The 17,563-nt window shown below is 42.5% G+C and overlaps 1 protein-coding gene across 4 annotated transcripts in view; it reads right to left on the bottom strand.

Annotated features, from left to right (window-relative positions):
- The window catches only part of LOC139758846 (BMP-binding endothelial regulator protein-like), a 254,066-nt gene that overhangs the window by 137,641 nt on the left and 98,862 nt on the right, over nt 1-17,563 (bottom strand). For all 4 annotated transcript variants that reach the window (XM_071680701.1, XM_071680704.1, XM_071680702.1 and 1 more), the window contains 2 exons: nt 12,078-12,209; nt 9,227-9,340 (listed from right to left, as the gene is read on the bottom strand). In XM_071680701.1, the coding sequence (XP_071536802.1) occupies nt 9,227-9,340; nt 12,078-12,209 (246 nt within the window). The remainder of the gene's footprint in view (nt 1-9,226; nt 9,341-12,077; nt 12,210-17,563) is intronic.

The raw sequence follows: 17,563 nt of genomic DNA, 5'->3' as shown, positions 1-17,563 counted from the left end.
GTACCGTATGTTATGATTCAGTGTTGAGGTACCGTATGTGATAACGTAGTGTTGAGGTACCCATGTAATGATTCCGTGTTGAGGTACCGTGTGTGATGCTACAGTGTTGAGGTACCGCATGTGATGATGCAATGCTGAGGTACTATATGTGATGATGCAGTTTTGAGGTTCCGTATTTGATGATGCAATGTTGAGGTACCGTATGCGACGATGCATTGTTGAGGTACCGTATATGATGACGCAGTGTTGAGGTACCGTATGTGATGACGCATTGTTGAGGTAACGTATGTGATGACGCTGTGTTGAGGTACCGTATTTGACGACGCAATGGTGAGGTACCGTATGTGATGACGCATTGTTGAGGTACCGTATGTGATGATGCAGTGTTGAGGTACCGTATGTGACGATGCAGTATTGAGGTACGTATGTGATGACGGAGTGTTGAGGTAGAGTATGTGTTGACACAGTGTCAAGGTACCGTATGTGATGATGCAGTGTTGAGGTACACTATGTGATGATGCAGTGTTGAGGTGCCGTATGTGATGACGCAGTGTTGAGGTACTGTGTGTGATGACGCAGTGTAGAGTTATCGTATGTGATGACGCAGTATTGAGGTAATGTATGTGATTATGCAGTGTTGAGGTCCCGTATTTGATGATGCGGTGTTGACGTACTCTACGTGATGATGCAGTGTTAAGGAACCGTATATGATGAGGCAATGTTGAGGTAACGTATGCGATGAGGCAGTGTTGAGGTACCGTATGTGATGACAGAGTGTCGAGGTACCCTATGTGATGATGCAGTGTTGAGGTACCGTATGTGATGACGCAGTGTTGAGGTGCCGTATGTGATAACGCACTGTGGAGGTACCCTACGCGATGACGCAGTGTTGGGGTACCGTAAGTGATGACGCAGTGTTGAGGTATCGTATTTGATGATCTACTGTTGAGGAATCGTAGGTGATGATGCGGTGTTGAGGTACCGTATGTGATGATGCAGTGTTGAGGTACCGTATATGATGACGCAATGTTGAGGTACCGTATGTGATGACGCAGTGTTGAGGTGCCGTATGTGATGACGCAGTGTTGATGTACCGTATGTGATGATGCAGTGTTAATGTACCGTAAGTGATGACGCTGTGTTGAGGTAACGTATGTGATGATGTAGTGTTGAGGTACCGTATGTCATTATGCAATGTTGAGGTACCATATGTGATGACGTTGTGTTGAGGTACCGTATGTGATTATGAAGGTTTGAGGTACCGTATGTGATGATACATTGTGGAGGTACCGTTTGTGTTGATGCAGTGTTGAGGTACCGTATGTGATGATGCGGTGTTGAGGTACCAAATGTGATTATGCAGTGTTGAGGTACCGAATTTGATGATGCATTGTTTAGGTTCCGTATGTGATGATGCAGTGTTGAGGTACCGTATGTGATGACGCAGTGTTGAGGTACCTTATGAGATGATGCAGTGTTTAGGTACCGTATGTGATGATGCAGTGTTGAAGTTCCGTATGTAATGATGGAGTGTTTAGGTACCGTATGTGATGACGCAGTTTAGAGGTACCGTATGTGATGACGCAGTGTTGAGGTACCGTATGTTATGAGGCACTGTTGAGGTACCGTATGTGATGATGCAGTGTTGATGTACCGTATTTGATGACGCAGTGGTGAGGTACCGTATGTGATGATGCAGTGTTGAGGTACTGTATGTGATGACGCATTGTTGAGGTAACGTATGTGATGACGCAGTGTCGAGGGACCCTATGTGATGAGGCAGTGTTGAGGTACCGTATGTGATGATTCAGTACTGAGGTACCGTATATGATGAAAAAGGTTTGAGGTATCGTATGTGATGATGCAGTGTTGAGGTACCGTATGTGATGACGCAGTGTTGAGGTACCGTATGTGATGACACAGTGTTGAGGTACCTTATGTATATGATGATGCAGTGTTGAGGTACCGTATATGACGACGCAGTGATGAGGTACCGTATGTGATGGCGCAGTGTTGAGGTACCGTTCGATGATGCAGTGTTGAGGTACCGTATTTGATGATGCAGTGTGAGGTACGGTATGTGATGATGCAGAGTTGAGGTACCGTATGTGATTATGTAGTGTTGAGATACTGTATATGATGATGCAGTGTTGAGGTACCGTTTGTGATGACGCAATGTTGAGGCACCGTATGTGATGACGCAGTGATGAGGTACGGTATGTGATGACGTAGTGTCGAGGTACCGTATGTGATGATGCAGGGTTGAGGCACCGGATGTGATGATGCATTGTTGAGGTACCGTATGGGATGACGCATTGTTGAGGTACCGTATGTGATGACGATTTGTTGAGGTACTGTATGTGATGACGCAGTGTTGAGGTACCGTATATGATGATGTCAGTTTCTGGGTACTGTATGTGATGATTCAGTGTTGAATTACCGTACAAGATGACGCAGTGTTGAGGCTCCGTTTGTGATGACGCAATGTTGAGGTACCGTATGTGAATGATGCAGCGTTGACGTACCGTATGTGACGATGCAGTGTGAGGTACCGTATGTAATGAATCAGTGTTGAGGTACCGTATGTGATGACGCAGTGTAGATGTACCGTATATAATGACGCATTGGTGAGGTACCCTATTTGATGATGCAGTGTTGAGGTAACGTATGTGATGATTCAGTGTTGAGGTAACGTATGTGATGATGCAGTGCTGAGGTACCGTATGTGATGACGCAGTATTGAGGTAGCGGTTGTGATGACGCATTGTTGAGATACCGTATGTGATGACGCAGTGTTGAAGTATGCATGTGATTTTGCAGTGATGAGGTCCTGTATGTGATGATGCAGTGTTGAGGTACCGTATGTGGTGATGCACTGTTGTGGTATCGTGTGTGATGAAGCACTGTTTAGGTACCGTATGTGATGACGCGGTGTTGAGGTACCGTATGCGATGACGCAGTGCGTAGGTACCGTATATGATGAAGCAGGTTTGAGGTACCGTATGTGATGACGCAGTGTTGAGGTACCGTGTGTGATGATGCAGTATTGTGCTACCGTATGTGAGGACGCAGTGTAGACGTACCGTATGTGATGACACAGTGTCGAGGTACCGTATGTGATGATGCAGTGTTGAGGTACTGTTTGTGATGATGCAGTGTTGAGGTACCGTATATGATGAGGCAGTGTTGAGGTACCGTATGTGATGATACAGTGGTGAAGTTCCGTATGTAATGATGCAGTGTTAAGGTACCGCATGTGATGACGCAGTGTTGAGGTACCGTATGTGATGAAGCAGTACTGATATACCGTACGTGATGATGCAGTGTTGAGATACCGTATGTGATGACGCAATGTTGAGGTACCCTATGTGCTGACTATGTGTTGAGGTACCGTATGTGATGACGCAATGTTGAGGTAACTTATGTGATGTTGCAGTGTTGAGGTACCGTATGTGATAATGCAGTGTTGAGGTACTGTATGTGATGATGCAGTGTTGAGGTACCGTGTGTGATAATGCAGTGTTGAGGTACCGTATGTGATGATGCAGTGTTGAGGTACCGTATGTGATGATGCAGTGTTGAGGTACCGTATGTGATGACCCAGTGTTGAGGTTTCGTATGTGATGATGCAGTGTTGAGGTACCGTAGGTGATGATGCAGTGTGAGGTACCGTATGTGATGACGCAGTGTTGAGGCACCGTATGTGATGACACAGTGTCGAGGTACTGTATGTGATGATGCAGTGTTGAGGTACCGTAGGTGATGATGCAGTGTTGAGGTACCGTATGTGATGACGCAGTGTTGGGGTACCGTATGTGATGACCCATTGTCGAGGTACCGTATGTGATGAAGCAGTGATGAGGTACTGTATGTGATGACACTATGTTGATGTACCGTATTTGATGATATGGTGTTGAGGTACCGTATGTGATGACGCAGTGTTCAGGTACCGTATGTGATGACGCAGTGTTGAGGTATCGTATGTGATGATGCACTGTTGAGGTACCGTATGTGATGAAGCAGTGTTGAGGTACCGTATGTGATGATGCAGTGTTGAGGTACCGTATATGATGACACAGTGTTGAGGTACCGTATTTGATGACGCAGTGTTGAGGTACCGTATGTGATGATGCAGTGTTGAGGTACCGTATATGATGATGCAGTGTTGAGGTACCTTATGTGATGATGTATTGTTGAGGTACCGTATGTGATGATGCAGTGTTGAGGTATTGTATATGATGACGCTGGGTTGAGGTACCGTATGTGGTGACGCAGTGTTGTGGTACCGTATGTGATGACGCAGTGTTGGGGCACCGTATGTGATGATGCAGTGTAGAGGTACAGTATGTGATGACGCTGTGTCGAGGTACCGTATGTGATGAAGCAGTGTTGATGTACAGTATGTCATGATGCAGTGTTGATGTACCGTATGTGATGACGCATTGTTGAGGTACGGTGTGTGACGACACAGTGTTGAGGTACCGTATGTGATGATACAATTTTGAGGTACTCTATATGATGATGCAGTGTTGAAGTACCGTGTGTACTGATGCCATGTTGAGGTACCGTATATGGTTACACAGTGTAGAGGTACCGTATGTGATGACGCAGTACTGATGTACCGTATGTGATGATGCAGTGTTGAGGTACCGTATATGATGACACAGTGCTGAGGTACCTTCTGTGATGACGCAATGTTGAGGTACCGTATGTTATGATTCAGTGTTGAGGTAACCTATGTGATGATGTAGTGTTGAGGTACCGATGTGATGATGCAGTGTTGAGGTACCGTGTGTGATACTGCATTGTTGAGGTACCGCATGTGATGATGCAATGCTGAGGTGCCGTATGTGATGACGCAGTGTTGAGGTACCGTATGTGATGATGCAATTTAGAGGTACCGTATGTGATGATGCATTGTTGAGGTACCGTGTGTGATGACGCAGTGCTTAGGTACCTTGTGTGATGACGCATTGTTGAGGTACCGTATGTGATGATGCAATGTTGAAGTACCGTATGTGATGATGTATTTTTGAGGTACCGTATGTGATAACGCAGTGTTGAGGTACCGTATGTGATGAAGCAGTGTTGAGGTACTGTATGTGATGACACTATGTTGATGTACCGTATTTGATGATATGGTGTTGAGGTACCGTATGTGATGACGCAGTGTTCAGGTACCGTATGTGATGATGCAGTGTTGAGGTATCGTATGTGATGATGCAGTGTTGAGGTACCGTATGTGATGAAGCAGTGTTGAGGTACCGTATGTGATGACACAGTGTTGGGGTACCGTATTTGATGACGCAGTGTTGAGGCACCGTATGTGATGATGGAGTGTTGAGGTACCGTATGTGATGATGCTGTGTTGAGGTACCGTATGTAATGATGCAGTGTTGAGGTACCGTATGTGATGACGCAGTGTATAGGTACCGCATGTGATGACGCAGTATTGCGGAACCGTGTGTTATGATGCAGTGACTCATTGCAGTGACTCATGATGCAGATGACTCATTGTTGAGGTACCCTATGTGATGTCGCAATTTTGAGGTACCGTATGTGATGACGCAGTGTTGAGGTACCGTATGTGATGACGCAGTGTTGATGTACCGTATGTGATGACTCAGTGCTGAGGTATTGTATGTGATTATTCAGTGTTGAGGTCCCTTATTTGATGATGCGGTGTAGATGTACGTTATGTGATGATGCAGTGTTTAGGTACCGTATGTCATAATGCACTGTTGAGGTACTGTATGTGATGATGCAGTGTTGACGTACTGTATGTGATGATGCAGTGTTGAGGTACTGTATGTGATGACGCAATGTTGAGGTAATGTATGTGATGACGCAGTGTTGAGGTACGGAATGTGATGACACAGTGTCGAGGTAACGTATGTGATGATGCAGTGTTGAGGTACCGTATGTGATGATGCAGTGTTGAGGTAACGTATGTGATGACGCAGTGTTGAGGTACCGTAAGTGATAACGCAGTGTTGAGGTACCCTATGTGATGACGCAGTGTTGAGGTACCGCATGTGATGACGCATTGTTGAGGTATCGTATGTGATGATTTAATGTTGAGGTACCGTATGTGATGACGCGGTGTTGAGGTACCGTATGTGATGATGCAGTGTTGAGGTACCGTATATGATGACGCAATGTTGAGGTGCCGTATGTGATGACGTAGTGTCGAGGTACCGTAAGTGATGATGCAGTGTTGAGGTACCGTATGTGATGATGCAGAGTTGAGGTACCGTATATGATGACGCAGTGTACAGGTACCGTATGTGATGACACAGTGTTGAGGTACCGTATGTGATGATGTAGTGTTGAGGTACCGTATGTGATGATGCAGTGTTGAGGTACCGTATGTGATGATGCAGTGTGAAGTACCGTTCGTAATGATGCAGTATTGAGGTACCGTATGTGATGACGCAATGTAGAGGTACCGTATGTGATAACGCAGTGGTGGGGTACCGTATGTGATGATGCATTGTTGAGGTACCGTATGTGATGATTCAGTGTTAAGGTCTCGTATGTGATGATGCAGTGTTGAGGTACCGTATGTGATGATGCAGTGTTGAGGTACCGTATGTGATGACGCAGTGTTGAGTTACCGTATGAGATGATGCTGTGTTGATGACAGTGGTCAGTGTTGTCAGCAGCCGTGTTGATGACAGTGGTCAGTGTTGCCAGCAGCTGTGTTGATGACAGTGGTCAGTGTTGCCAGCAGCTGTGTTGATGACAGTGGTCAGTGTTGTCAGCAGCTGTGTTGATGACAGTGGTCAGTGTTGTCAGCAGCTGTGTTGATGACAGTGGTCAGTGTTGCCAGCAGCTGTGTTGATGACAGTGGTCAGTGTTGCCAGCAGCTGTGTTGATGACAGTGGTCAGTGTTGCCAGCAGCTGTGTTGATGACAGTGGTCAGTGTTGTCAGCAGCTGTGTTGATGACAGTGGTCAGTGTTGCCAGCAGCTGTGTTGATGACAGTGGTCAGTGTTGTCAGCAGCTGTGTTGATGACAGTGGTCAGTGTTGCCAGCAGCTGTGTTGATGACAGTGGTCAGTGTTGTCAGCAGCTGTGTTGATGACAGTGGTCAGTGTTGCCAGCAGCTGTGTTGATGACAGTGGTCAGTGTTGCCAGCAGCTGTGTTGATGACAGTGGTCAGTGTTGTCAGCAGCTGTGTTGATGACAGTGGTCAGTGTTGTCAGCAGCTGTGTTGATGACAGTGGTCAGTGTTGCCAGCAGCTGTGTTGATGACAGTGGTCAGTGTTGCCAGCAGCTGTGTTGATGACAGTGGTGAGTGTTGTCAGCAGCTGTGTTGATGACAGTGGTCAGTGTTGCCAGCAGCTGTGTTGATGACAGTGGTCAGTGTTGCCAGCAGCTGTGTTCTCTGATAATAATGATAACATTACTTCCTGCTGGTCATTATGATAAGTCAGCGTGGGAAGGTAGAGTGCGAACAACTCACTAAGGAATGAAAGTGATATCAATGTAATCATGAAAGTAATCCTACTGACAGATCAGGTAACAAAGTAATCCTACTGACAGATCAGGTAACAAAGTAATCCTACTGACAGATCAGGTAACAAAGTAATCCTACTGACAGATCAGGTAACAAAGTAATCCTACTAACAGATCAGGTAACAAAGTAATCCTACTGACAGATCAGGTAACAAAGTAATCCTACTGACAGATCAGGTAACAAAGTAATCCTACTAACAGATCAGGTAACAAAGTAATCCTACTGACAGATCAGGTAACAAAGTAATCCTACTGACAGATCAGGTAACAAAGTAATCCTACTGACAGATCAGGTAACAAAGTAATCCTACTGACAGATCAGGTAACAAAGTAATCCTACTGACAGATCAGGTAACAAAGTAATCCTACTGACAGATCAGGTAACAAAGTAATCCTACTGACAAATCGGGTAACAAAGTAATCCTACTGACAGATCAGGTAACAAAGTAATCCTACTGACAGATCAGGTAACAAAGTAATCCTACTAACAGATCAGGTAACAAAGTAATCCTACTGACAGATCAGGTAACAAAGTAATCCTACTGACAGATCAGAGAGCTGTCTTGTACATTTGTTTACAGTGCTGGTTATAGAGAGTAGAGAGATTCTGGGTCAGTTGGCATCAATGCACCGGGTCAGCAGTAGGTAGGTAAGTTGGCATGACAGTCACAATGCACCGGGCCAGCAGTAGGTAGGTAAGTTGGCATGACAGTCACAATGCACTGGGCCAGCAGTAGGCAGGTAAGTTGGCATGACAGTCACAATGCACCGGGTCAGCAGTAGGCAGGTAAGTTGGCATGACAGTCACAATGCACCGGGTCAGCAGTAGGTAGGTAAGTTGGCATGACAGTCACAATGCACCGAGCCAGCAGTAGGCAGGTAAGTTGGCATGACAGTCACAATGCACCGGGTCAGCAGTAGGTAGGTAAGTTGGCATGACAGTCACAATGCACCGGGTCAGCAGTAGGTAGGTAAGAGCAAACTTCATCCTCGGTGCTGGGGATCATAGGTGGAGGATCTGATGGTGCAGAGGAGATTCAGCCGTGCATGGCTGGACTCCAGAGACGTGAACAACAAATTAGAAACGAATGTTAGAGGAAGTAAACAAGTGTGAGTCACGACCGAAGGTGTTGCAGAAATGGACGGATAAGAGTCGCGTGTGGGAGCTGTAGCTATGGAGGTGGGCTGGATCCCAGTCGCACGGTGGCAGTTAAGTGGCTCTTGGGATCCGTTCAACCCTTCACACCCGTAGCGCAGATCCGTGCAACATTATCAGTCACATGTACGACAATAAATATAGAAAAAAAGTGAAAGATAAGAAACAAGAGAAAGACAATGTTGTGTGTGAGTTGTGTGTTGTTTATTGTTGTGTTGTGAGATGATGAGGTTATAGGACTGAATACCAGCATCCCCCATGTTCATGAGGAAAGGGAACAAGTGTTGACGAACTGAGATTGAGGGAAGGTATGTAGCGAGGTCGTGCTGCATCACCTTTATATCCCTCAAACTCAGGTGGTAGTACCTCTCTACTGCCTGCCACCCTCTATATCTACTGCTAACACTAACACTGCTACTATACACACTAACATTAGGTACCACCTCCTACCCTGCTTACTGTAATATCATCACGTTAGTTTCCTCTACAGAGTTACAATAAACTTCGTATGTGACATAAACCACGAGAACAACAGTTTGGAAGGTGTTTACCATCATCGAGTGTCTGACTGGGTTGCCATAATTCATTCCGGCAGAAGAACTTCACACAGGGGCTCGGCCTTATCTCTGCTCCGTTTTTGTACAGCTGGTTCCCCAACACACAACCTGAGCCAGAAATACCATATCATACGACAAGAATTGTATTGTAGTTGGGTCAAACGACATTTACCTTATCTATACATGGAAATGTATTCATGACTATGTTCTATGACCACATCCACATACGCTGTTTTCAACATGATAATCAGGAGGTAATCTAATCATAAAACTGAATAAACGAAGACCTTCCGAAGAAAGAATACAAATAGTTCCTCTCCTTTTTACTTTCATATTTGTTCGAGTTTCCCACGTTAGCGGGGTTGTACAGCGAACAGACGTGGAAAAGGCCACATCCGCTCACATCTATTCTCTAGTTGTCATGTGTAATACACCAAAACCATAGCTCCCTATCCACAACCAAGCCTTTCATATGCTCTAGTTCAGTCCATTGACAGCACGTCACCCCTTGTATACCACATCGCTCCAATTCACTTTATCCCGTGCACACCTCTCACCCTCCTGCATGTTCAGGCTTTGATCACTAAAAACATTTTTCACTCCCTATTTCCATATCTACATTGGTTTCCTCCTTCTCCTTTCTCTCTCTTCCTCTCACACATATATCCTCTTTCTCAGCCTCTCCTCCCTCATTCTTTCTATAAGTTCAAACCATTTCATCACATCCTCTTCGGCTCTTTCCACCACACTCTTCTGTTCACCACACGTCTCTCTAACCCTATCACTCTTTACTCGATCAAACTACCTCACAACACATATTGTCCTCAAACACTTCACAACACATCTACCCTCTTCCGCACATCCTCATCTATATTCTATGTGGGACTCCCATACCTTCAAATATTCCCTGCCAGATAATGAACTTCTTTTCACATATTCCTCAACACTCCCAGAACCTTCGCTTACTCGCCCTCCTTATGAACCACTTCAGCTTCCATTTTCATTTGGTGCTATGTCCACTTCCAGTAAATAAATCACTTACACGCAAACTAAACTGTCTCTCTGCACTACTATACCTATTAACCTTGCTTTTATTCATATCAACTCTCAACTTTCTCCTTTTACACACTTTTCCAAACTCAGACACAAACTTCTGTAGTTCACACTCGCATCTCCCACCAGCGATGTGTCAACAGGAAACAACAACTGAGGCACATCTCAGACCCTCCTCACGGCCTACACATTGCATACCTCCTCCTCCCTACACATTGTATACCTCCTCCTCCCTACACATTGTATACCTCCTCCTCCCTACGCATTGTATACCTCCTCCTCCCTACACATTGTATATCTCCTGCTCCCTACACATTGTATACCTCCTCCTCTCTCCAACATCCTTCATCTATCTTCATCTTTACCTCATCAGTAAACAAATTAAACAGCCATGGTGGCGCCACACATCTCTTCTGCAGACCCACCTTTACCTGGAACCACTTATCCTCCTCTCTACCTACTCGCACACATGCCTTACATCCTTGATAAAAACATTTTACTAGTTCTAACAGCTTTCCTCCCACATCATATCCTCGTGAGACCTTCCCCAGAGAATCTCTATCAACCATATTCTAGGCTTTCTTCACGTCCATAAATGTCATGCAAATTATTCTGTTTTTCAAAGTATTTCTCATACACGTTCCTCAAAGCAAACAGGTGATCCACACATCCTTCACCACTCCTGAAACCACTCAGTTAATTCAATCATACCTCTGTACTTCGAACACTTACCTTTGTCTCCCATATATTTGTACAATAACGCTATGCATGCACTTCACTAATCTTCAGACACTTTATGATCCATACGTACACTGGAAATCCTAACAAACCAGTTAACAACATAGTCACCCACTTTGGAGATTCACCTGCAATACCATCCACTCCAGCCGTCTTGCCATTATTCATCTTGCGCATCTCATCTTCTCTTCCTACCAAACTTGCTATGCTTCCTTACGTCGCATCCATCGACCCAAACGGTACCATCCTATCATACAGTACATTCAAGAATCCTTCAAAAAATTATCATCTCTTTGCGTCATCATTGCCTGTTACCATATCCGCTTTTTCCTTCTTCACCGATGTTATCATTTGTTCTTTCATTTTTCTCACACTTGCTCCCCCAAAATACTATTCTCTCTGAAGTTTTCTGATGCCCCTCTTTAACAGCATTTGCACCTTCCTCTTGACCCACCTCTTTCTCATGTGCACTTCCTCGTCACTCGCACTCCTTCCTTGTAAATACCTCCATTCCTTTCATTTTTCATGAGTAAACTTTAATTCTTCATTCCGCCACTCCCTCCCCTTTCTCATCTCCCCACTCCTGTGCTTTCACATGCCACACAACTCTCTCCTACATGCCAGCTCTGGTTCCTTGATTACGTCCCATTCCTCATCTCCTCTCCTAGCTTTGTTTATTATCACTTTCTGTCATCCTACAATAATTCGTTCATGGTCTATGTCATCACAAGTCTCTTCCAATCTCACTTACTTTCACCAGCTCCTTCTCTCTCTCTCTCTCTCTCTCTCTCTCTCTCTCTCTCTCTCTCTCTCTCTCTCTCTCTCTCTCTCTCTCTCTCTCTCTCTCTCTCTCTCTCTCTCTCTCTCTCTCTCTCTCTCTCTCTCTCATCATTTCCTCTTATCGGAAAAACTCTACAAATCTTCACCCTCACCTGGAGATAGTAATGATCAGACATCCCACTTGCTGCCCACCTCAGCATATTCACATCCAAAAGTCTCTCTTGTGCACGCCTGTCTATGTAACCTAAAACTTCCACTCCAGAAAATATCTTACAGTCGCAGTTGTCTGCCACACTTTCATCACTGATCGTGCTGTTTCCTCGGCAAACCTTCATGATGCATTTCTTGGCGTTACTTTCCACTACTTCATTTAGACGGATCCAGTTACCATCTTGGTCCTCGCAACCTGGGAAGGTGAGGGAATGCAACAGTGAAAATACTTCTTTTTCTTGCATTTATTTCTTACAAAAGAGCTCCAACCAGCCTCCTGGAATATGTACACATAACTTTCAGACTCCTGGTCATTGAGAAGGAAAAGTGGTGACCAAATGCTACAGTGGAAACTATATGGATGCTGCCAAATACATCCCACGCAATGTTTGTGGCAGTCAAGAACGCATCTAACCCTCTGCCTCGACACATCCTCACATAAATGATACTTGACACTATCGCAAGGTGGCTCTCACAACGGGTTCACCTCTTAAACCTCTAAGTTCTATGAAGGAGCTTCCCAAATGACTGTTCTATCTCCAGCCATCATCAGTAATATCGTACATAACCTGCAACAACCCACAACATAAACACAACACTATAACACCACAGTCGCATCAACAAACCTGTTACACTCCATCACACTACAGGAAAAATGGCTCACCTCAGAAAAGAATGTCTACATCTCCACATAAGTCTTCAGTGATTCTGTTAATCACAAACGGAGAAAAATCTAGCCTTCATCCTCGAATCACCTCGAATAGACAATCACGTCCCTTCCACAAAACAGTACGTATTCAAGACATCACCTACGACGCTCACACTTCCCAAACATAACACAAAAGCAACACATTGTCTAATCTGAGAATACTCTAACAGATTTGTATCTGTTAAAGCTCATCTTATCTTATCTTATCTTGTGATGAAAAACGTTGTCGTCTTTGAGAAAGCCGACTTCGTTTTAAAGATAAAAATCGTAAGAAATTAACAGTGAGACTAGATTATATATTCCCTGCACAGACACCAGAGCCAAGCGAAGGATATGATGATCAGTTAGCACAAACTTGTGATGAACAGATTCTATCACAGGAGATTGTACTTTACCTGTATGTAAGTGGGGAGCATCCCATGACAGTAGCTTCGGGCCCGCGTGGATTCTGCGTAACTTTGCTTGATTTTGCCCGAATCCAATTGGTCGAGAAACTTACTCGCGACGAAAACTTGTTAGATTTAGTTGTACATCAGAATATGATGATCTGGTTCATAATGTTGACGTTAGAGAAGAGTTGGGAACAAGTGAGCAACGATGAACCACTTTTGAGGTCATTCTCAACACTGCATGTAAGTTGGTCAACATGACTACTGGAGAGTAATACCCAATCTAAACTTGCAGTTTTATTGATCATCGTATTACTCTTGACAGGTAAACTTAGGAGGTTATGGTCAATGTAGACGATATGAACATAACTTGGAAAAGCTTCAGTAAAACTTTCAAAGCAGAATAGGCAACGCTGATGCCAATGAGTAGTAGGTCTATTTCCAGTACGAAGGCAAGATGACAGAACTGTTAAATAAATGAAGTGCTTCTTGTCTAAGAAAGTAACTCAAACTCAAATAGACTAATAACCAACATGTTGTAACCAACATGTTATAACTAGCATGTTATGACCAACATGTTACACCAATAACCTAACCTAACCTAACTTAACCTAACTTAACCTCACCAACATGTCATAGTAAAATATGTTAACTGTTGTAAAGAAACTGGAAGACTTATCTGATAAAGTAGAGGTCAGTATAAAGCGCATGTTGCTAAAAATAGCAAAAGAAACATATAAGTGTTTTATACTTATGTTAGAAGCGAGCGAGTTATTACCCAGTCAACTGGTTCATCAATCATGGAAAATAGTGACTTGCTTTAGGACCACAAAGCCACGGCAAAAATCTTAAATGCATACGTATTTACGATCGAAGACACAAGTCCATTTTGTCACGAGCTCAGCGTTCTGTAAGAAACTGACGGAAAATCTGAGAAAACTATAAGGAATGAGACTGAATAATACGGCAGTCTGTGAGAAGTTTTATTTGAGGGAAATGAAAAGGCGAAAAATGCGATAATCCAGTTCTTGACTGTATTTCTCAGTAACTTGCTCGCTACAGGAAAAGTTCCAGATGAATGAACGCTCGCCAATGTAACACCGATATTCAAGAAAGGTGGTAAGTCACCACCCGGAAATGATCGTCTTAGTAACTTCAAGTTTGTAGATGGAAACATTATGGAAACCATCATTCAAGACAGTATCGTAAACCATCTAGATGACCACAACTTAATAAACGATTCTCAGTCTGAGTTTCGATGAAATCGCTCATGTCTGACAAATCTTGTTAATTTCTTTTATGATACAATCAACATGCATTACGAAAATACAGCAGATGACGTCATCTATCGAGGCGTTCAAAACACGCTCGATAAAGTTGCGATCAAAGATTACTTCATCAGGTCAGGGTTTTGACGGGTTATGATTCAGTGTACTACAGTGGATGGGAAGTGGCTGAATGGCTTTAAACAAAGAGCAGTGGTTGGTGATCGAGCCTCACAATGGTTAAACGTAACAACCACCCGGGGTGCCACAAGGATCAGGCTTGGGACCGGTTCTCTTTCTTATATGCATTAATGATATAAATAATGAGTTACGTTGTAAGATATTAAAATTTGAAGATTATACGAAGCTGGAAAATAAATCTACATATCGACGTGAAAGTTTGCATCCTCAAACTGGCAGAGAAAAACTGAGAGATTATGAGCTGAGGTGGCAAATATATTTCAATATCGACGAGTGGAAAATTGTTTCTTCACTAGTAAAACCTTAAAGATAAGCTACAGCTTGAATTCTATTAAGCTTCAAAATACAAATAAAGAAAAAAGATTTGACCGTACTATCGCTATTGACCTAAAACCAAGTTAGCAATGCAGTGACGTGGTGATGAACGAACATGATTCTTCTATTCATAGGAAGGGATTTCGACTATAAGTCTAGAGAAGTCATCCCTACCGTTTATGATTTAACTCTGTGTCTCCATCTTAAGTACTGTGTTCAGTCTTGGTCAACCAAGTTGAAAAAAAAAAAATTCGTAGAAACATTGAAGAGAGTACAAATACAAGGTACCAAGATGATCTCTAGAATGAGATGCAAATCATGAGAGAACTAACTAAACGACTTGAATCTATTTAACTAAGAGAAAAGAAGGTTAAGAGATGATGTAATACAAGTATTCAAGATTATCAAAGGTTTTGATAATCTTGTCTAATTTCACTGGAAGTAATGAATACAAACTTGTGTGCAAATGTTTGACCTCGAGTATGGCGAAGTACTTCTTCATCAACGACATTGTTAACATATGGAACAATTTGCAAACTGGCTGAAGCAGTTCTGTAAGTACGTTTAACAAGAGACTTATTAAATACTTCGCGTCAAGTCTTCAACTTATATTGCTTGCGGGTCCTTAGTCACAATGAGAGTTTGTAGACTTTTCTTCTAGAATTCTGTGTTGGTCTTGCAACTCTGGCCACACTGATCTGTGAGAGTCTCATATCTTCCACCATCACAAAAGGCCTCTGAGAGACCCGGTGGTCTGTTGCTGTGTGGGTGACTTGGAAAAGACGTTAAGTCATCCAGAACCAATGTACAACGACAATAACGAACGAACAATTAGGAAAGTCCATCACAACACACATATCTACCAGCAGGTAAAGTCATGGTAAAGTCATGGTAAAGTCATGGTAAAGTCATGATAAAGTCATGGTAAAGTCATGATAAAGTCATGGTAAAGTCATGGTAAAGTCATGGTAAAGTCATGATAAAGTCATGGTAAAGTCATGGTAAAGTCATGGTAAAGTCATGGTAAAGTCATGATAAAGTCATGGTAAAGTCATGGCAAAGTCATGGTAAAGTCATGGTAAAGTCATGGTAAAGTCATGGTAAAGTCATGGTAAAGTCATGGTAAAGTCATGATAAAGTCATGGTAAAGTCATGGTAAAGTCATGATAAAGTCATGATAAAGTCATGGTAAAGTCATGATAAAGTCATGGTAAAGTCATGGTAAAGTCATGGTAAAGTTATGGTAAAGTCATGGTGAAGTCATGGTAAAGTCATGGTAAAGTCATGGTAAAGTCATGATAAAGTCATGGTAAAGTCATGGTAAAGTCATGGTAAAGTCATGGTAAAGTCATGATAAAGTCATGGTAAAGTCATGATAAAGTCATGGTAAAGTCATGGTAAAGTCATGATAAAGTCATGGTAAAGTCATGGTAAAGTCATGGTAAAGTCATGGTAAAGTCATGATAAAGTCATGGTAAAGTCATGGTAAAGTCATGGTAAAGTCATGATAAAGTCATGGTAAAGTCATGGTAAAGTCATGGTAAAGTCATGATAAAGTCATGGTAAAGTCATGGTAAAGTCATGGTAAAGTCATGATAAAGTCATGGTAAAGTCATGATAAAGTCATGGTAAAGTCATGGTAAAGTCATGGTAAAGTCGGATCCCAACTTTAAGGAGACAAACTGGCGGGAATTGTTTTCTCGTGGTGACACAGGGAGTTGTGGAGCCTCCGTGTGTGTGTACAGGAACATATTTCATATCACAATGTCAGTGAACACGCTCAGGTGAGATGGACTAAACCATCTTCATGACTAATTCTTATCTTCACAAGGATTACATCAATGATATCATATATCTTACACCACTTGATTACATCAATGATATCATATATCTTACACCACTTGATTACATCAATGATATCATATATCTTACACCACTTGATTACATCAATGATATCATATATCTTACATCACTTGATTACATCAGTGATATCATATATCTTACACCACTTGATTACATCAATGATATATATCTTACATCACTTGATTACATCAGTGATATCATATACCTTACACCACTTGATTACATCAATGATATATATCTTACATCACTTGATTACATCAATGATATCATATATCTTACACCACTTGATTACATCAATGATATATATCTTACATCACTTGATTACATCAGTGATATCATATATCTTACACCACTTGATTACATCAATGATATCATATATCTTACATCACTTGATTACATCAATGATATCATATATCTTACACCACTTGATTACATCAATGATATATATCTTACATCACTTGATTACATCAGTGATATCATATATCTTACACCACTTGATTACATCAATGATATATATCTTACATCACTTGATTACATCAGTGATATCATATATCTTACACCACTTGATTACATCAATGATATCATATATCTTACACCACTTGATTACATCAATGATATCATATACCTTACACCACTTGGAGAAAGTGATCATGTAATCTTAAGATTAATGTTTACATATGATTATATGGCAAACGATGAAGTGAAGAGAACAGAAGTGATATATAACTTTCAGGGGACATAATGGAAACTACACAGCTTTCTATCGTTTCTATGATGAAATAGATTTGGATATAAAGTTCAGAAGCCA

This window comes from Panulirus ornatus, chromosome 31 (assembly GCF_036320965.1).
Source record: "Panulirus ornatus isolate Po-2019 chromosome 31, ASM3632096v1, whole genome shotgun sequence".
NCBI classification, from domain to species: Eukaryota; Metazoa; Arthropoda; class Malacostraca; order Decapoda; family Palinuridae; genus Panulirus; species Panulirus ornatus.
Note: the sequence above shows the minus strand (reverse complement) of the source record. Positions and strands in the feature narration are given on the sequence as shown.